General features: G+C 42.1%; 1 protein-coding gene and 1 pseudogene across 1 annotated transcript; one reads left to right on the top strand and one right to left on the bottom strand.

Moving 5' to 3' along the window:
* Window positions 1–20436, top strand: part of LOC120293979 — a 52888-nt pseudogene extending 32452 nt beyond the window's left edge.
* Window positions 20437–20872: 436 nt separating this feature from the next.
* LOC104447277 (UPF0481 protein At3g47200) lies at window positions 20873–22210 on the bottom strand. The gene has a single exon (XM_010061037.1). The coding sequence runs from the start codon at window positions 22208–22210 to the stop codon at window positions 20873–20875; it is 1338 nt and encodes a 445-aa protein (XP_010059339.1).
* Window positions 22211–22447: the final 237 nt, after the last annotated feature.

Genomic DNA, 22447 nt, shown 5'->3' with positions numbered 1-22447 from the left:
ATTATTGATAGTCAGGCTTTCAATCTTCATAGTTCCATATCCTACAATCTTTCCTTTGTTGTTTCCTCCAAAAAAAACTTTTCCTTCATTCAATCTAACAAGCTTTATAAAACAGCTTGAGTCTCTTGTCATATGTCTCGAACAACCACTATCCAAATTCCATTTGATCTTCCTTTTGATAGTGTCACGCCCCGATCCTCCGAGCATGTGCCCATCCCTCTGCGGTCGATTAAATAGCAACGTCCCAAGATGCATCACCGACCCATTCATTTTAAATGCGCATGTGGAAGCGAATAATTAATCCCCAAACAACAACAAGATGTGATAGAAAAGCAGGACCATGAATTTCCAAACTACAACACGCTTATATATACATATATCAAACCATGTCATATACAATACCAGTTTATAAAAACAAAGTCTGCAAAACAGGGGGTGTTCATAGAACTACAGATCCTACTCCTCATTCTCACCCTCATTGGAGCCTTCAGCTAAATACACTAGGGATTTCGGTTCTGATAGGTTGGGGTTCACCACCAAACCTTCAAGAGGATCTGCCGTGCCCTTTCCAAAAGCAACCTCCATTACATAAAAAGGAACCTCGGACTCAGGTATGGGCCTCTCTCTCTGCCCATTTCGCTCCTGGTGGTACCATGATCTGTATTGATGGGGCACTTTTTTGGGTAGACCCAGACCACGGATTTCACCAACTGATATACCCATCCCCTTAGGTCTCCATGAAGTGGGATGAAACACTTCTGCTCTATAACCTTCTTTGGTTGTCCAAAATGCTCGGGAGGAGCTGTCATCTAGGGACCTGTAAATGTTATCCCATAACGGGGTGAGACAACGTCTCATCAAGTTTACCCCCTAAGACCCGACTAGGAAGAAAATACGCCCCAAGGGCTGCTTAAGCACAAGCACAAGTCAGATGACTTACATTTGTCTCAATTCCTTCCTGCAAGTCAATATAATTCAAATAACCATCCAATCAGATCGAACCATCGATCAATCGACTCAGTCAATTCCATGTCATCAAGACCATTTCCCGGTCATCTCAATCAATACTATCTACAAAGTCTGATCATATCAAGGACTACTCACTCTAAGTTGAATATAGATATTATATCTCACTCTAAGCTAATAAATAGTATACTGCTCACGCTAAACTGATATATCGAGGCCTTCAGGCTGATATAATATATTAACACTGCTCACTCTGAGTTGATAAGGTATACTGCTCATGCTAAGCTGACATATCGAGGCACTTAGGCTGATATAGTATACCGGTATACTGTTCGCGCTAAACTGACATGTCGACCCGTAGGCTGATATAGTATACCATCATGATCATCTAACAATTTTACCATTTTTATCATACTCGATAAAAATAATCGTGTGTGGGTACACGGTCGGCCTTAGTCAAAATATAATATTTTCCCTTTTAGAAAATCCCACTAATTCCAATGATCCATAAACACATTTTTGGCTTTTTAAACTGACACCCAATATATTCTAATTAATTACCGAAATTATTAAATTTTGAGATAAATTCCCAAAATTGCAAATCACATTCAATCAGCACAAATTAGCACTCAAATTAAATAAACCAACTACACCATTGCACTCAACATGAAATTCCGATGATCGGCTATCCCGGTCAAATTTTCGAAAAATAACAATTAATTAAATAATTATGAAAATTAATTATTAAATACAAATAATGCACACTTGGTCATAAAAGCCTAATTAAAAGCTGAGACGGGCTCGAAAAATTTCCAAACCACTCTAGATAAATACTAGAGCTTGTCTAGGCTCTAATTACACTACTCTAACCACTTAATATGCAATATCGAACGATTAATTTGCTAATCTATTCTAACTATCCACCTAATCCATACTCAGTCTAAACTAATCAACCCTTAAGCATAATTAACTTCATAAGCAGGGATTAATGAGTAAACTCACTTGATTAGCGATCCAATGGGACCACAACGACGGGGACGCGGTGAGGATCGATAAACTCCAAAGCGAGTGTGCCTTTCGAGGTTCGGAAGGGCACCAAAGCGGGTCAAATAGTGTTGGTGAGACTCACGGCATCGGTTTCTGTTTTGGGCCGAACAAGCTAACCGGTGGCTGCGGGTTGGTTGAGATGGCGGGGGAAGGGACCTGTGGGGCTATTGCGGCTTAGGCGGAGACAAGTGGAGCTCCCGGCGACTTCAGGTAGCGATGCATGGCGGCCAGGTGGTCGGATGAGGCCTTTGGACATGCAAACAGACGAGCAGGATGCAGCTGGGATGCGAACTTGTGTGGAGGACTCGCGGGGGTGCAATGGGCGACACGGCGGCTTGCGGTGGCCTTGGCGGGCGTGCGGCTTGCTTGGACGGCTACTGGCCAATTTCTGGGTTTTTGGAGCTTCAAACAATAAGGGGAAAGGAGAGGGGTGGCCGACAGCAAGGAGGAAGGAGGGAAAGGGGACCAACAACTCTTTGAGGGGGCCACTTGGTCTTCTTCTCTATCCCTTTGTTCTCTTGACTTGGTCCCACTTGTTGGTTGTCTTCCTCATCAACTTGCAGCAGCTATAGCTTCCTCTAGAAGCTATTGAAATGGTTCAATAGTGGTGTCCATGGGGGAGCTACGAATTTGCACAAGATTTCCCTCAAATTGAACCAAAATCCCACTTGAATTAAATCAATTCGGCTCCCATAAATTCAATCATTGAGTCCTCAATCAAATTGATATTTTTTCTCGCCAATAGGTCCCACTTGCATCCCAATTTTGCGGCCAAAACTAGTCCTCTGCATTTTCTGGTCGAAAATGGCCATATATCAACTTTTCGCCAAAAATCTCAGTTTGCTAGAGAAATCTTCGGAGGATGAGTCGACATTCCCAAAATGACTTGTGACATGACAGAACTTTCAATTTCTGAAATTGGATTCAAATTCGCGGATAATTTCAATCCGGCGCGATTTTAGCTTGACCTAAGCTACCGAGTAGCTTTTAGAAATTTTTAGTGCAAATTACCCGTGGTCGATTTTCTTTGAGCCACAATGAACCACTTTGACACATTGGTGACTCTCGGTGGTTGTGAAAATCTTGAGATTTCAAATATGGACAAATGGTACGAAAACGATAGAAAAAATCAGTATAATGTTGATCGACGAGAATTTTGTAATTTAGTGGAATCACCCACGTTTAGCTACACATCTCTGTCGAACCAACCTATCTCTGATCTCTAATCGACTTTTAACTGTGCCATAATGATCTCTGCAGATGAGCACGGTCAAGTAATCGATTCCCGTTTGAATTCCTTAGTCTATTGCATTAAAACCCTTTAATGACTTTCCCAGATAGTTTAGTTATCTCAGGAGTGATCAGTTCAGAGAATAACGGTATAGACATGTTAATGGAAGGCCCAATTTACTAAATTGAAAACAGAAGTGAAATTCCAAGATGTCACAACTCTTCCCCTCTTATAAAAATTTCGTACTTGAAATTTAAACCATTACAATACTTAAACAAAAAGGTGGGGGGTATAATTATCTCATCGACTCTTCACTCTCTCAGGTTGCTCCTTTAGTGCCATGGTGTTGTAAGATCACTTTGACCAACGGGATGGTCTTGGTGCGCATAACCTACTCTTTTCGATCCACAATCTGAATCGGGCTTTCAACATGTGACACTCAGTCATCCACATCCAATTCTTCAAAATTAAGCACGTGGGTCGGGTCAGGCTCATACTTGCTCAACATCGACACGTGAAAGACATCATGCACTTGCGCCAGCCTCGGTGGTAATGCAAAACGATACACTAGAATCTCGATTCTCTCTAGAATCTCAAATGGACCTACGTACCTCGGACTCAGTTTTCCCTTCTTGCCAAAGCACGAAGTACCCCTTATTGGTGACACTTTCAGAAAAATGTGATCACCAACTTGGAACTCCAATGGTCTCCGGCGCTTATCGGCGTAGCTTTTCTGGCGGTTTTGAGCGGTCTTTAACCTATTCCTCATGACTGTAATTGCCTCTACTGACAACTGAACCAACTCTGGGCCTGTGATCTTTCTTTCCCCAACGTCATCCCAATATACGAGCGTTTTGCACGCTCTGCCATACAATGCTTCAAAAGGAGCCATCTGAATGCTTTGCTGATAGCTATTGTTGTAGGCAAACTCAACCAAATGAAGCTATTCTTCCCAACTTCTCTTGAAATCTAGTACGCAAGTTTGCAGCATGTCTTCGAAGGTTTGAATTGTCCTCTCAAACTGGTCATCCGTCTGAGGATGATATGCTGTACCATATTGCAGTTTGGTTCCTAAAGTAACCTACAAACTTTTCCAAAATGCAGCTGTAAATCTTGGGTCTCAGTTTGAAGTTATCGTCATCGACACTCCATGCAGTCGAACTATCTGATGCATGTACAATTTTGCATGCCTATCCAAATCAAGGTCTTTTCGTACTGCAATTGAGTGAACTGATTTTGTCAGTCTGTCGACCACTACCCAAATGGAATCATTTCCTCTTTGACTTCTCAGTAAACCAGTCACGAAATCCATCGTGATGTGCTCCCATTTCCACTCTAGGATCTCGAGAGGTTACAAAAGTCCTCCCGACTTACAATGATGCGCTTTCATTTGTTGACATGTCAAACACTTGGCGACATACTTAGCAATGTCTGCCTTCATACTAGACCACTAGTAGTGTTGACGTAGATTCTAATACATCTTTGTACTGCTAGGATGAATGTTGTAACTACTACGATGAGCTTCCCATAAGATCTCCTCTTTGAGCTCTACATTGTTTGGTACAACCGATCATCCTCAGAACCTCAGTGTTCCATCCTCAGAAATATGAAAATCAGCCTTTCTCTTATTGGTGTCCTCTCACAAAATTTTCTGAACATTTGGGTTTGTTGGCTGAAGTAATTTGATTCTTATTTGAACATCCGGCTCAATTCTGAGGGTGGCCATGAAGTTCGAAAGGTGGCTTACCTCAAATTTGAAAACTAAATCTCGAGCTCTCTCGATTAAATTCCACTCTTTAACCAGCATATATGTGACTGAAGACTTCCGACTCAAAGCGTCGGCAACCATATTCGCCTTTCCAGGGTGATATAAGATGTCGCAATCGTAGTCCTTCAGAAGTTCCATCCAGCGGCGTTGTCTCATATTCAACTCCTTCTGAGATAATAAATACTTGAGACTTTGATGGTTAGTGAAGATTTGGAATCTTTCTCCACATAAATAATGCTTCCAAATCTTCAGAGCGAAAATGATTGCGGCAAGTTCCTAGTCATGTGTCGGGCAGTTCTGTTCATGATGTCTTAACTGATAGGAGGCGTACGCAACAACCCTACCATGTTGCATCAACATGCAACCTAGTCCTCTGAACGACACATCACTGTAGATCTCATATCCTCCAGGACCAGATGGAATGGTAAGCACATGAGCGGTAGTCAGCTTTTGTTTAAGCTCTTGGAGATTATGCTTGCACTTATCTGTCCACACAAACTTATCTTCTTTCTTCAAGAGTCGAGTCAACGGTGACGCCAAAGCCGAAAATCCTTCTACAAACCTTCTGTAGTAACCTGTCAAACCCATAAAACTTCTTATCTCGGTATTCCTTGAACACTCGGTTCATCAGATCCATAAAAGCAGTTGGGGCATTCATCAAACCAAACGGCATTACAATGAACTCATAATGGCCATTTGAGTACAAAACGCTGACTTTGGAATGTCTTCCATCCTGATCCTCAGCTGATGATATCCTGTCCTCAAGTCAATTTTTGAAAATATCGACGTTCCTTGTAACTGATTGAACAAGTCGTCAATCCTCAGGAGTGGATACTTATTTTTGATAATTATCTGATTGAGTTGGCGATAGTCGATGCACAGACGCAATGAACCATATTTTTTCTTTACAAACAGAACTGGTGCTCCCCAAGGTGGCGCATTGGGACGTATGAATCCTTTACTCAATAACCCATGCATTTGCACATTCAATTCTTTCAACTCAGATAACGCCATCTGGTAAGGAGCCTTAGAGATTAGCTCTATCCCGGGTGCTAATTCGATCACAAACTCGATCTCTCTCCTTGGCGGTAAGCCTGGCAATTCCTTCAGGAATACATCTGGAAATTCTTGCACCATTAGGATATCTTCGATCTTCAGCTCCTCAACTTTCGTATCCACGACAGTTACCAAGTAACCTTGACAACCCCTTTCTAACAAACGAGTTGCCTCAAGCGACGAGATCAGTGTAATCAATGGTCCTCCTCAACTTCCAACAAACTCGAAACTCTTGCCCTTTAATGGGTCAAACTGAATCACTTTACGATAACAGTCAATCTTAGCTTGTTGCTTGGTGAGCCAATCCATGCCAATTATCAAATCAAAGTCATACATGGCTAAGATTAATAAGTCTATTTTCCCCTCTCGCTCACCAATCACTAACTTGCAACTAGAAGAACCCAATGCATATAACACCTTATCCTTTAACGGTGTAGATATGCTAACCACTAACTCCAGCAACTCAGAACTCTATCCTATCACTTTAACATATTGCTCGGCAATAAAACAATGAGTCGCTCCTGGGTTGAATAAAGTGTAAGCAGTATGGTTGTTCAACGATACCGTACCTGTAATCACATTAGGCGCATCCTCAGCTTGACCTTTGGTGATGGCATACACTGTCCCTTTAGCTGGGGGTCTGATTTGTCCACCCTACTGTGCATTCTGTGGCGTGTACCCTCTGATCTGTCCCAACGGCGGCATTGGCAGTAACTGTGGTTGTCCTCTCGGTCTTCTAGGACAATCTCTGGCCAGGTGACCCTACTGGCCATATTTGAAACAAGCACCCGTTCTTCGAGGGCACGGGGTTGTACCATGTTGCCTTCCACAGAAGCGACATATACCATTCTGACTTGGTGTCGACTTTCCAATTCCACCTATCTTATTAGGCAGAACATGGAACTTTCCTCTAGTCATGAGCCTCTTCCTATGTCGAATCCCTTCTTTGCTCGAATTAAACCTTGATCTAGACGAGGCGGCTTGCTCATTCAGACTTCTCTCTAGCAATTGGGCTTAGTTGTAGACTTCACAATAGTTCTTCTGGTCAAACGGCACCAGCGGTTGTTTCAGCTCTAGTCGAAGGCCATTCTTGAACCTTCAAGCTTTATCTTCTAGACGTTCTATCAACCTCGGAGCATACTGAGAAAGCTCCACGAATTTGACCTCGTATTGGTCAGCCGTCATCATTCCTTGGTAGAGGCGTTGAAATTCCTCTATTTTCTGTTCTCGGGCGCTACCCGAAAAGTACTTATCATTGAAAACTCTGAGGAACGCATCTCACACCGGAATTACTCCTCCCGGAAACACTGTATCTCTGGCGGCTCTCCACTAGGTATTTGTGTTACCCTGCAATTGATATACTGTCAGAACAACTTTTTCTTCTTCATTGCACCTCAAAAGTGCAAACGCTTTTTCCAAGTCCTTAGTCCATTGCGAGGCAGTCTCAGGGTCTCAAGTACCCATGAACCTTGGCGGGTTCAGCTTCAGGAATTGTTCTACCAATTTGTGGATTGGTCTCTCCCTCTCCAGAACCAAGTTCCTAGCTGGAACTTCAACAAGTGCAACAACGGCGGCAGCTTGAGCAGCGGCAGTAGTAGCGGCAACTTGAGCGACGGCAGCAGTGGCAACGGCTTGGTTCTGGGCCTATTGCCCCATTAGATCTCACATGGCTTCCAGAGCCTGCATGATCCCCTCGAACCTAGGATCTCCAGGGGCTGCAACCCCAGCACCAACAGGCGGCGGTGCTATACCATTAGCGCTAGCTTGTGCTGGTGCTCTACCTCGGCCTCCTCGAGTACCAACTCTCGTTGGTGTCCTACCCTGAGTCATGGGCCTTATGGTATGCTTCTTAGGAGTCCTCTACTCTTGATCACTCATTCTGAAGGTTCTTTAAAGAAGCCTGCTTCCAATTCCACACAGAATTAGAAGTCGAGCGATCCACACAAACAAACAATTGTACCAAGCAGCTAACACAGACATGCACCCGCATGAAATAAAGGCCAATCCTACTAACTATCCCATAAACCATCGCACCTTATCACTCCAATCACTAACCATGCTTTGATACCACTTAAACAGGGATTTCACGCCCCAATCCTCCGAGTGCATGCCCATCCCTCTGCGGTCGATTAAATAGCGAAGTCCCAGGACGCATCGCTGATCCATTCATTTTAAATGCGCATGTGGAAGCGAATAAATAATCCACAGACAACAACAAGATGGGATAGAAAAGCAGAGTCATAAATTTTCAAACTACAACACTTATATATACATATATCAAGCCATGTCATATACAATACCAATCTATAAAAAGGTCTGCAAAATAAGGGATTCATAGAACTACGGATCGTACTCCTTATCCTCATCCTCATCATCATCATCATTAGAGCCTTCAGCTGAATACACCGGGGACTCCGGTTCCGATAGGTTGGGGTCCACCACTGAACCTTCAAGAGGATCTGCCGTGCCTTTTCCAAAAGCAACCTCTAGTACATAAAAAGGAATCTCGGACTCCGGTATGGGCCTGTCTCTCTACCCATTTCGCTCTTGGCAATACCATGATCTGTATTGATGGGGCACCTTTTTGGGTAGACCCACATCGACCCAGACCATGGATTTCACCAACTCATATACCCATCCCCTTGGGTCTCCATGAAGCAAGATGAAACACTTATGCTTTGTAACCTTCTTTAGCTTTCCAAAATGATCGGGACGAGCTGCCATTTAGGGACTTGTAAATGCTATCCTACAACGGGGTGAGATGACGTCTCAACAAGTTCACCCCTTAAACCCGACTAGGAAAAAAATACGCCCTAAGGGCTGCCTAAGCACAAGCACAAGTTAGAGGAATTACCTTTGCCTCAGTTCCTTCTTGCAAATCAATATAATTCAAATAACCATCCAATCATTTCAACCAATCAAATCAAACCATCGATCAATCGACTCAGTCGATTCCATGTCATCAAGTCCCGATCATCTTGATCAATACTATCTACAAAGTTCGATCATATCAAGGACTACTTACTCTAAGCTGAATATAGATAGTATAACTTACTCTAAGCTGATAAATAGTATATTGCTCACGCTAAGCTGATATATCGAGGCCCTCAGGTTGATATAGTATACTAACACTACTCACTCTAAGCTGATAAATAGTATACTACTTGCGCTAAACTAATATATCAAGGTCCTCAGGCTGATATAATATACTGACACTGCTTGTTTTGAGCTAATAAGGTATACTACTCGCGCTAAGCTGACATATTGAGGCCTTCAGGCTAATATAATATACTAGTATACTGCTCGCGCTAAGCTGACATATCGACCCGTAGGCTGATATAGTATACCATCCTGATCATCTAACAATTTTACCATTTTTATCATATCCGATAAAAATAATCGTGTGTGGGTACATGGTTAGCCTTAGCCAAAATATAATATTTTCCCTTTTAGAAAATCCTACTAATATCAATGATCCATAATACATTTTTGGCATTGTAAACCGATGCTCGGTATTTTCTAATTAATTACCGAAATTATTAAATTTTGAGATAAATTCCCAAAATTACAAATCACAGCCAAACAGAAAAAATTAGCACTCAATTAAATAAACCAACCACGCCATTGCACTCAGCACAAAATTCCGATGACCGGCTATCCCAGTCTAATTTTCGAAAAATAATAATTAATTAAATAATTACGAAAATTAATTATTAAATACCAATAATGCACACTTAGGCCGTAAAAGCCTAATTAAAATCCGAGATGGGCCCGGAAAATTTCCGAACCACTCTAAATAAATACTAGAGCTTGTCTAGGCTCTAATTACACTATTCTAACCACCTAACATGCAATATCAAACGATTAATTTGCCAATCTATTTTAACTATCCACCTAATTCATATTTAGTATAAACTAATCAATCCTTAAGCATAATTAACTTCATAAGCAAGGATTAGTGAGTAAACTCACTTGATTAGCAATCCAACGGGACCATAACGACAAGGACGCGGTGAGGATCGATAAAATTCAAAGCGGGTGCGCCTTTCGAGGTTCGGAAGGGCACCAAAGCGGGCCAAATAATGCTGATGAGACCCATAGCTTTGGTTTCTATTCTGGGCTGAACAAGCTGATCGGTGGCTGTGGGTTGGCTGAGACGGCGGGGAAAGGGACTAGTGGGGTTGCTACGACTTAGGCGGAGACAAACGGGGCTCTTGGCGACTTTAGACAGCGACGCACGGCGGCTAGGCGGATGGACAAGGCCTCTAGATGTGTGAACAAACCAGGACGACGCAGCTGGGACGCGGACTTGCGCAGAGGACTCGCGGGGGCGGGACGGGCAACCCTGCGGCTTGCGGTGGCTCCGGTAGGCGTGCGGCTTACTTGGATGGTTGCTGGTCGGTTTCTAGGTTTTTGGAGCTTCGAACAGAAAGGGGAAAGGATGGGGTGGTTGACAGCAAGGAGGAAGGAGGGAAGGGGGACCAAAAACTCTTGGAGGGGGCCACTTGGTCTTATTCTCTATCCCTTTGTTCCCTTGACTTGGTCCCACTTGTTGGCTATCTTCCTCATCAACTTGCAGCAATCATAGCTTCCTCTAGAAACTATTGAAATGGTCCAATAGTGGTGTCCAAGGGGGAGCTACGAATTTGCACAAGATTTCCCGCAAATTGAACCAAAATCCCACTTGAATTAAATCAATTTGGCTCCCATAAATTCAACCACCAAGTCCTCGATCAAATTGGCATTTTTCCTCACCAATAGATCCAACTTGCATCCCAATTTCGCGACAAAAAACAGTCCTCTGCATTTTCCGGTTGAAAACGGCCTTATATCGACTTTTCGCCAAAAATCTCGATTTGCAGAAAAATCTTCGGAGGATGAATCAACGTTCCTAAAATGACTTGTTACATTGTAGATTTCAAATTCTGAAATCGGATTCAAATTCGCGGATAATTTCAATCCAACACGATTTTAGCGTGACCTAGGCTACCGGGTAGCTTTCAGAAATTTTTAATGCAAATGACCCATGGTTGATTTTCTTCAAGTCATAATGAACCTCTTTGACACATTGGCGACTATCGATGGTCGCGAAAATCTTGAGATTTCAAATATAGACACATAGTACCAAAATGATAGAAAAAATCACTCTAGTACCAGTCGACGGGAATTTTGTAACTGAGTGGAATCACCCACGTTTAGCCACACATCTCTATCGAACCGACTTATCTCTGATCTCTAATAGACTTTTAATTGTGCTATAATGATTTATGTAGATGAACACGATCGAGTAATCGATTCCTGTTCGAATTCCCAAGTTTATTGCATTAAATCCCCTAATAACTTTCCCATATAGTCTAGTTATCTTAGGAGTGATCAGCTCGGAGAATAAATGTGACATTCTGAAATTTTCGGTTCTGTTTTCAATTTAATAAATCAGGCCTTTCATCAATGTGCTTATCGTGCTATTCTCAGAGCTAATCACTCATGAAATAACTAGACTATATAGGGAAGTCATTAAGGAATTTTAACTTAATAGACTTGAGAATTTGACTAGGAATCGACTACTCGACTGTGTTCATCTGCAGAGATCATTTCAACACAGTAAAGATTGATTAGAAATCAAAGATAGGTTGGTTCGACTGAGATGTGTGGTTAAACGTGGGTGATTCCACCAAATTGAAAATTTCTTATCGATCGGCACTAGACTGATTTGGTACCCTATATCCGTATTTGAAATCTCGAGATTTTCATAACAACCGAGAGTTGCCAATATGTCGAAGAGGTTTATTGTGGCTCGAACAAAATCGACCATGGGTCATTTGCACTAAAAATTTCTGAAAATTACCCGTTAGCCTAGGTCACGTTAAAATCGCGCTAGATTGAAATTAACCGTGAATTTGAATCCAATTTCAGAAATTGAAAGTTCAGTCATGTCATGAGTCATATTAGGAATGTCAACTCAATCTCCAAAGATTTTTCTGCCAACCGAGATTTTCGGTGAAATTTCAAAATAAGGTCGTTTTTATCCAGGATATTTCGAGAACCGTTTTTTATCGCGAAATTTGGATGCGAGTAAGTTCTATTGGCACGGAAAAATGTCAATTTGATCGAGGACTCGACAGTTGAACTTTTAGAAATCGAATTGAGTTAATTCAAGGAGGAATTGAAGTTCAATTTGATGGAATTGCCTCCGAAATTCGTAGCCCCCTTAGACACAACCTTTGGACCATCTTTAAAGCTTCTAGAGGAAGCCAAGGGAGTGGAAACTGCTGAGGATAGGGCTGAGTCTTGGTGGGACCAAGTTGAGCGGACAAAGAGATGAGGGAAAGACCAAGGGCGTGCATGTTTGTATTCTTTTTTTCTATTCAAGAACATATTTTCTGTTTTTTTGTTCCCAGGAACAAAAAAAGAACATAAATGTGTTTATTTGTGCATTGTTCAAAATCTGTTTTTTTGTTCTCGGAACAAAATTGGAACGGAAATAAGAAACAAAAAAACAACTTTTTTTTGTTCCGGAAACACTTCAAGAACAAATTTTCTCTCTTCTCTCTTTTCTTCTCTTTTTTTTTCTTCTTCTTCTTTTCTTCTTCTTTTTTCTTTGGCCGATCGCCGGCCTCGGCCATGGCCGACGACCGGCCGTTGAGGGCTGGCGACCTTAGCCTCGCCCGGATCCGGCAAGGCCGAGCCTCGCCAGGGGCCGGCGATGCTCGGCCTCGCCGGATCTTGGTGCGCCTAGCCAAGGCGAGGCCGAGCCTTGCCAGGGGCCGTTGACACTCGGCCTTGCTGGTGGCTGGGCAAGCTCAGCCTCGTTGGATTTGGGTGAGCTTGAGCTCGCCCAGCTAAGGCGAGGTCGAGCCTCGCCTAGCCAAGGCAAGCCTTGCCATGGCTGGGCGAGGCTGCCGGCCCCCATTGGCCAGTCGCCGGCCTCGGCATGGTCGGCGATTGGCCAAAAGAAGAAAAAAGAAAAAAAAAAGAAAAAAAGGAAAAATAAAATAAAAATATTAAAAAATGAAAAGAAACAAAAAAAGAATATAAATTTACCAAATGTGTTTCTATTCATTTTTTATTCGGGAACAAGTTTACCAAACGCATCATTTCGTAAAAAATTGTTCCCTAGAACAGAAATAGTTTTTTCTATTTATTTGTTCCTGGAACAATTTTTGAATAAAAACACAAACAAACGCACCCCAAGTGGCCCCCTCCATGCAAGTTTGGTCCCCCTTCTTCCCCTCCATTCCATCGACTCCTCTTCCCTCAATTTTCCAGCAAGTTTGAAGCTTAGCAAAACTAGAGAACCGGCCAAGCTAGCTCCCTCCTTAGTTGCATGCTCGCCGAAGCCCGGAGCATCGCCGTCCGCCCATTGCAAGCTGCACCGTCGTTGCTCGCATCCCGTTGCTCGACGTATGTCCTTGCCCACTGTCTCACCCAGCTCACGCATCCAGCAAGTCACCCGGCCGCCATACGTCGCCATCATGGTCGCTGGAGCTACCGTCTACCCACCTGCACACCCATCTAAGCCTCCTAGCCTCGCCGTGCTTGTTTCCAGCTCAACCGGCCCCGGAGCAGACTTGTTTGACCCAAGACCAGAACCGAACCGCCTGGGTTTCCAACCCACTGTTTGGCTCGTTTTGGTGCCATTCTGGACCTTGAAAGGCACACCCACTTCAGAGTTTGTCGATCTTCTCTGCGTCCCCGTCATTATGGTCCGAGCGAATTGTTAATCAAGTGAGTTTACTCACTAATCTCTGCTTAGGAAGTTAATTATGCTTAAGGGTTAATTAGTTTAAGTTAAGTGTGGATTAAGTGGATAGTTAGAATATATCAGCGAATTAATCGATTGATATTACACATTAGGTGGATAGAGTAGTGTAATTAGCAAGTAGACATATCATAGTATTTAATTAACGAGTCTTGAAAATTTTTCGGGCCTGTTTCGGTATTTAATTAAGCTTTTTCGGCCTAAGTTGAAATTTTGGACATTTAATAATTAATTTTTGAAATTATTTAATTAATTATTATTTTCTGGAAATTAGACCAAGATAGTCGGTGACCGAAATTTTATTCTGATTGCAATAGTGTGATTTGTTTATTTAATTGACCGTTATCTTGTGTAAATTGAGTATGATTTGCAATTTTGGGTATTTATCCTAAAATTTAATAATTTCAGTATTTAATTAGAAAATTATCGGGCGTCGATTTACAGCGTGAAAAATGTTTTTGTTGATTATATAAATGGTGGGAGTTTTGAATGTAAATATATTATATTTTTGGCTAAGGCTGACCGTGTACCCACACACGATTATTTTTATTGAGTATGGTAAAAGTGGTACAATGGTTGGTTAAGTAGAATGGTGAGCAATTAAGTAGCACACAGCTTTGGTGAGCATTAGCCGTATACTATATCAGCCTGAGGGCTTGGGTATATCAGTTTAGAGTGAGCAGTATACATGGTTGTCAACTTTTGGTGAACATTTCTATCTATCTTCAGCTTAGGGTGAGCAGTCATTGCCGTGATCGGACTGGATAGATAGTATTGACTAGATTGATCGAGAAATATTATTAATGACATGGAAATTGACTGGTTCGATTGATCAATGGTTCAATCTGAATTGATGCTTTGGTGTGTTGAAGTGATTCGTTGAAATTATAAATTGTACTGACTTGCAAGAAAGAACTAAGACAAGGTGAGTCCTCTGACTCGTGTTTGTGCTTAGGCAGCCCTTATGGTATATTTTCTTCTTAGTCGGGTCTTAGGAGGTGAACTTGCTGAGACGTCATCTCACCCCGTTATGGGATAACATTTACAGGTCCCTAGATGGTAGCTCCTCCCGAGCATTTTGGACAGCCAAAGAAGGTTACAGAGAAGAAGTGTTTTATCCTGCTTCATGGAGACCTAAGGGGGATGGGTATATGAGTTGGTGAGATCTGTGTACTTCACAGTTTTTCCTTTCTTCTTTTTCAACAGTGGATAGTTTGGTCTGATATGCCCATTTTTCTTGCATTCAAAGCATATTGCATCTTTGTTGGTTTCATTGTCCTTTGTCGGTCTCTTTTGGAAATTCTGCATGCTCTGCTACTTCCAATTGAATCTTTTTCCCTTTCTATTAAGCTTTTTGAACTTCTTAATCATAAGCACTAACTCCTCATCATCTATATCATTATTTAAGTCTGTATCATCAGAATCAATGTTAGACTTTAAAGCAATTGACTTCTTACCTTTAGGATCTTCTTCATCAATTATTTGTCCCATTTCGTATGACTGAAGCGTGCCTATCAGTTCGTCAACTAATAGAGGTATGATCCTCTAAGTTTCTCTAATTGAAGTCTTCACATAATTCCAATCTTTTGAAAGCCCACACAAAAGTTTGTTGAATTTTATTGTTCCCGAGATTGGTTGACCTTGATAAGCCAAGCCATTCACAATCTCTATAAAGCAACTGAACATATCAATTATAGATTTTTCAGGCTTCATTCTGAAGGCTTCATATTGTCCGAGCAGAATATTTATTTTGGTTTCCTTCACACGATCAGTCCCTTCGTAGGTAACATGTAATCTGTCCCAAACTTCTTTTGCTATTTCACAAGAAGAAATTCGGTTATACTCAGTGGGAGATAAGGCACAGTATAAGGAGTAGATTGCTTTCATGTCAAAAGCTTGTCTCTTGGTAATTTTAGCTTGTGTTGTTTCGTCAGCATCAGTAACTTCTTTCCCTCGGTTAGAACCTGATATTGCTTTAGGATTGATCCATTTTTCTACAACACCCCACTCCAGAGGATCTCTGGATCTATGAAATGCCTTCATCTTGTTCTTCCATACATTGTGTCACGCCCTTAACCCCGAGACACGTGAACAACCCGCCATGGTCATGTATATGCGACATTCCTAGGTAGTATCGCCGACCCCATTTAATTATTATGCGCATGCGGAACGTGCTAAGAAACCCTTGACAAAACATACAGGATAGGACAGCAGAAAAATCAATTCAAAATCAAACCAACATACTTTCATACATCATCATTCTAGGGTTTACATATACCGACAGGATCCAGAGACTATATGCACCAAAGATGGGTCAGAGTTTATGTGCATCAAAAGGGGTCAGTCTACACAACATGGATCGGTCCACCAAAAAGAGGAACAGTCCTATGACTACTAGTCGGCCTCGTTCGTCGATCCCACATCTTCCACGTCTGACTGCACTAGGTCTGGAGACGGTGGGTTGTCCACCCTACCATCAGGAAGGTAAGCTACACCATCACCCAAAATAGCATCCACCACAGCCAGTGGAATATCAAAACTATCGAGTGGACCAATCCTAAAGCCATTAGCCCCAAAACGAAACCATGCCCTAAACCTATGTGGTACCCTAACATCCTCGGTCTTCTAAATCCACACAGTGGTCCTGATCAGCTTGTAGACCCAATGGCTCCCAGGATTAGGAAAGTTGTGCACCTGCTCGATGATCTACACTGGGATGCCATTTTTCTTCGGAGTAACTACCATCTACGGTCCTGTAATATTTTCCCACAACGGGGTGAGACATTGTCTCAGCAAGTTCACCCCTCCTAAACCCCTATTAGAAAGAAAATATGCCCAAGAGTGGTCTAGCCACACAGCACAGAAGACTTACCTCGCCTTATTGCCTTCCTGCAGATTAGTATAATTCGTATCACTCAATCACAGGTAGTAATAAGAACTTAGATCATTGAAACACGATCAATTTCACATGATGCACAATCACAACAAGCCTTCCAATCATTAATCACTGTCACACAAGGGCATAGCCAACTTGCAGTTTGACTATCTACTGACATTAATGCCAGGCATCGCCTCGCCCCCATGGAGCGTGGCTTCATCACCCCGTTGACGGCATTCCCGGAGGAGCATGGGTCCAGTTGGCCTAGCCTCTACTGCGACCCGAGCCACGTCACTCTATTGACGATATTTCTAGAAGAATAAAGGTCCAGTTGGCCTAGCCACTACTGCGACCGAGCCTTTCAACCATCACACAACAATTTAATACTAATCCGTGGATACTTTACATTTCACTCACATGCTCCAATTACAATATTAACCATAAAAAATAATAATAATCGAATTTCAATGCCAAACCCGACACTTGGGATTTTCTAGATAAAATCCATATTTTTCACAATCAACACTCAATTTGCATTATCCACTCATCAAATTCAAATTCTAAATACACAGCAGCGATCAGCACAAAATTCTGAGCAATTGATGTCAAAAATAATTTTTCGAATTTTTTAAAATAATAATATTTTAATAATTTTCGGAATATAATATATTATTAAATAATCCAATAATTTGGAAACATTTATTTAAATCAGAAATAAATTCCTTTAAGTCACATCGAGGCTTATATTAAAATAAACCTACTTAAACTTAAACTAAACATACTTTAACTTAATTAAACCCCTTAATCTAATCCACAACTAAATAAACTAATCTAACCACCTAATCTCAATCAACCTAAGCTAAACACACTTAAAGCATCATTAACCCTCTAATCAAGGCTTAGTGAGCTAAACTCACCGGAATTGCTTTCCGACAAGTCCTCGGCGAAGAGCACGACAATGCCGACGACAAACCTACACGGAGCAACATCAAATGAGAACCGAAAGGCAACCAAATCGAGCCTTGAAGAGCCGGATCTCGCTGGAACTTCCAACCACTAACCAAGCTTGGAAGAAGGCGGCACGGCGGTCGATTGGACGCGAAACCGGCGGAGGGAAGCAATGGTAACTCGAGCGGTGACTGGCAAGGACGTGCGGCGGCGATGGGGACTCCGGCGAGGTGTTGCGACGTCGAGCAGCAGCTATGGGATGGTGGACGACGGGCTGGAACTCGCGGTGAAGGCGGAGCAGCTCACACATGGGACAGCGCGTAGTCGTGCGCGGACGAGCAGCCACAACGAGCTTCGGTGGCGAACGACAAGCGGCGACGAGCGAGCAAGCGAAGGGCGGACGAAGGGGAGTCGGCTGGCCTGGTTCTAACGGTCGCTCCTCCCTCTCTCTCTCCTCCAAGCTTGAAGATGATGGGGACAAAGGAGAAGTGACATCCCACCTTTTCGGGATTCAATCTCCACCCTAGCCAATCTTGCCCCACCCCATGACATTACTTGTGATGTCACAATCCACTAACTCTATCCTCCCACAACCTTAGTCCAATAAGTTCAATTTCATTTTTCACCGGGGCATAGAATCTTATGTGCTAATTTCTTCAATTCCATTCAATTCTCTTTCAATTGAGTCCAATTAAAGCCCATAAATTAATCCAATGTTCCTAATAAGATTTGTGACACACCATGACTTCCAATTTCAGAATTCGATCTCAATTTCACGATTACTTTCACTTTGGCATGATACTAGCGCATTCTGATCTACCGGGCATCTTTTAGAAATTTTTTATGCATTTGACCTGTGGTTGATCAATTCAAGCCATAATGTACATCTTTGACACATTGGCGACTTTTGGTTGTCAAGGGTAATCTCAAGGTTTCAAATACGGGCACAGGGTACCCAATCGACAAAAAAGTCGATCCAGTGCCGATCGACAAGAATTGTGCGATCTCGTGGAATCACCCACACCTGATCACATGCCTTTGTCGAGTCAACCTATCTCCGGTCTCTAATCAATTTTTATTTGTGCCGTAATGACCCTTGCAGATTAGCTTGGTCAAAAGGTCGATTCCTAATCAAATTCTCGAGTCTGATGCATTAGAATCTCTTAACGACTTCACTTGATAAACTAGTTTTCACATGAGTGGTCGACTCAAGGAAAAGGAACTATATGCATGCCAACGAAATGCCCGTCTCAATTTATTGAAATTAGAATTGAAAAAAATCGGGATGTCACACATTATACTTCTTTCCATCGAATTAAGGGGGTTTGGTGTTGCTCTAACCTTCAACTAAATCTAGAGCCAAAATACTAGCCATAGAAGATCTTTAGCTTAGAAGTAAAACACTTTAATAAGTAAGCACGTGGGCTCTGATACCAATTGAAAGTGCCAGTATGAATACCTAGAGGGGGTGAATAGGTGTGAAGATAATTTTTCGCAAAGAGTAGTAAGAATATTTTGCTTTTGAAACTAAGTCTAATGATCATAAAACTTTAAAAGAGTTTAGACTTTAACTACAAAATTGAGATACGAATAAAGTAAAGGAGTTTAGGGACGAGAAAAGGAACACATAATTTATAGTGGTTCGGCTTAGATCAAGCCTAAGTCCACTCTCCCATGTTGACAGATTTCTAGCTGGTTTCCACTAAGAATAAAATAAAAATTTACAATCGTGTGATCTCGACTTCACAGTGAAGAGTCTCTACTGCTCTCACAAAGTCTCTCTTTGAGTCTCTCGCTCTCTTTTGAGTACAAATTTGAGCACAATGTACGGAATAACAATTAAATGGTAAGCTTTAGACTTTAGAATTCTTCTTTCATGCACTCTATCGAACAGCTTGGAGAAACCTCTTTAAATAATCCTTCATGCCTTCTCGACCATTGGCACTTTCCAAAGGAATTCTTCCAATCAACCTGTTGGACAGAATCAATCGAGGAGATCTTCAAGCCGTTTGAAGATTGTGATGAAAGCCCGTCAATCTTGTACGCCCATACAATCAGGATCTTGATTTCCATAAGTAGATTCTTTCCAAATTAACTTGCCATCTGAAAAGATTTGATGTATATAAATTGATTCTAATAAAAATAATCAATCTCGTAGGTGACATTTCCATCCAAAATGCCATCTATAACCTGTATGAACCAAACCCTTTAAGAAAGAAGGATAATCACGTGTCTGGATATGTTTTTATTTTCACTTGCATTCAGTTTGGAATTTGTCAGAGTGGGCAGAGTTTTGTTGTAAGATAGACTTTGACACAAAAGTCTAGCAATCTTCAGAATAGAACTTAGATAAGTTTTGTCAACTTCAAAACAACATAGGAGTTTTCTCTAACAAAATTGAGGGAAAGCATTTTGCTCAATAGGCATACTTCTAGGGGACCCATTAGTGTACAAACATTTTGGAAGCATGGCTACTGTAGGGTGTTAAAAGGTGCTGGTCGATTTACGCCAGTCTAAGGTACATAACATGCTACCATGCCACACTAATGGTTTTCTTTCCTAATACCTAGTACTTCTATTATTCATGGAATCAATCCTCATCACTTATGCAAACATTCTTTTATGTAGGACGAGAAGGGGAAATCGCAAGCAAGATTCGTGAGCTAGGTGGTTTGGCGTTCAGCTTATCTCATGAGGGTGTTAGGTGGAGGAATAGGTTCTACATTGTGAGGAATTGGGCGACGACTTTGGTGTTTGGAAGAGATAGCTCAAGAATAGGTTGACAATGGTAGAGATGCATTTATGATACACTGGGCTCTTTTTGGGTGGAAATGTTCATTTATTTGTAACACAAGTATTTAGCATGGCTAGTAAAATAACAATGGTTTTGCACCAGTACACCTTTTTTGTCGTGTAACTTTGGTTTTATCAGTTGTAGAACACCATTTAACCGGCCGATTCAGTCCTTTGTTCCGCGAACTTGGTAGTGGCTAGGCCTAGGGCGGAGTAAGTTTTGGATTTCCCGGCAAAATGGGATCACCAGGTTGTTCTCTCCCCTAGTGATCACCACTTTAGTGATGATAACTGTTAATCCACATACTCAAGATTGATCTGATCACGAGAAAAGTATCAACAACTCAAAAGATTCACTAAAAACATAGTCTATATATATATATATATGTAATGAAATTAGAAGACGCAGCTTCTATATGCTTCTTGCTACTTGGGATGATAGTACTGCAACACAGCATACACTGTTTGAATGATGCCTACAAGCGTCACTACAACAGCTAAGCCCGAAAGAGCTGACCATGGGTTGTCATGGAAAGTATTTAGGAGTTGTGCCCAACAAAGATAAGCCTGCTCATACTTAAAAGACTCATCTAAAGATGAAAAGTGTGATGCTAGATAGGTCTTGCGGATTTCTATAGTAGCGTCCTTGCAGATGTCACCGAAGAAGCATGCAACATCCTGGTTGCTCATAACGTGATTTGATATGACTTTACGGTCACGCAAAAGCTGTACGTCATCAGCAGTGCGAATGAGGCATCCCATGAATACGGCATAGGCGGTTATTTGCCCATCTATTAGGCCACGACACTGTTCAAAAGCAACCATATTGGGAAGGATGCAATTGAGATTATCATTTATTTTTATTTGTGGAATTCTTACAGTTCTGCGTTCACTGTCAAATTTGATCTCTAGGAAGGTGCTGGCTTGCCCCTGCTTGAATCCAATTCCCACTCGACGGAGCTCGGAGGCAGATCTAATCAAAGGACGGTATAAACTCTTCTCTACTGGATTGTCTTGTTGACTCTGAGGTATTAAACTCAGACGAAATGAATCGAGTAAATGCACTCCTTTTATATTGATCTGTCTTTCCAAGACATAGCCGGGTCCTACATCGAAACAGCTGAAGAAATGGGAGGCAAGATTGGCCAAGGACCACGTTGCTTCTGGAACATTCGTTGTTTCAAACAAATCCTCGAGAACAAAGTATGGGACTTGGTTCTCAAGCCGAAGAAGGTCCCGTGCAACGGAATACAACACGTATGAATTATTTAGTGGGGGATCCCTCCGTATGATCCCTGCCAATTGACGGAGGAACTGAATGATGAAGCATCCATCAACAACCATCATTTTCACAAGGTCAGGTCCGCTGAAACATTCTGTGCTCTCCGAATAGCACTGCCGGATCATTTCCACTTTCAGTGCCACTGTATTGATGAGGTCCTCGAGGCCGACACCGTGCGGTTGAGTTTGGTCCAGCATGGTGTGGAGGTATCTCCACTTGTGCTTCTGAAGCATCTGCAACTGCTGTTCCCCATGGTGGTATGGGCCAATAGAGACGATTCTAGGCCGAGACGCCTCGGCATTTCCTCCGGCAAGTACCTGAGGAACTCTGAAGATGCTACAGCTGCTTTCGCCTGCTGATTCAGTCAACAATTTCGGCGCTGCCTCAATATCTTGTGACATGGAAGGCAATAACTGCTGCTTCATGAGCTCGATCCCGTGTTCCTCAGCAGTTGCTTGACGACCTCCTCGATTGTTGTCCATGCGGAGTTAAATTGTAGAATCAACGTGAATTTCTTGCTGGGATTTCAATAGCTAGAGAGAGAATTGAAAGGACACGAAGTGTAGTGCAACCGTGAAAAATGTGAGGGACATGTAGAGATTTTAAAAGGTCATGGAACCAAGCTGGAGCGGCAAGTCCTGGTGACGGTCATATGTTACATGGTCTAATTTATTTCTGAGTTTAATAATTGAAAACTAAAGAGGGCTCGTCTCACATGC

This window comes from Eucalyptus grandis, chromosome 5, assembly GCF_016545825.1.
Source record: "Eucalyptus grandis isolate ANBG69807.140 chromosome 5, ASM1654582v1, whole genome shotgun sequence".
NCBI lineage: Eukaryota > Viridiplantae > Streptophyta > Magnoliopsida > Myrtales > Myrtaceae > Eucalyptus > Eucalyptus grandis.
Note: the sequence above shows the minus strand (reverse complement) of the source record. Positions and strands in the feature narration are given on the sequence as shown.

What these genes read in the sequence shown, in the direction of transcription:
- LOC104447277 (XM_010061037.1), bottom strand. Translation starts at nt 22,210, where the DNA reads ATGGACAACAATCGAGGAGGTCGTCAAGCAACTGCTGAGGAACACGGG.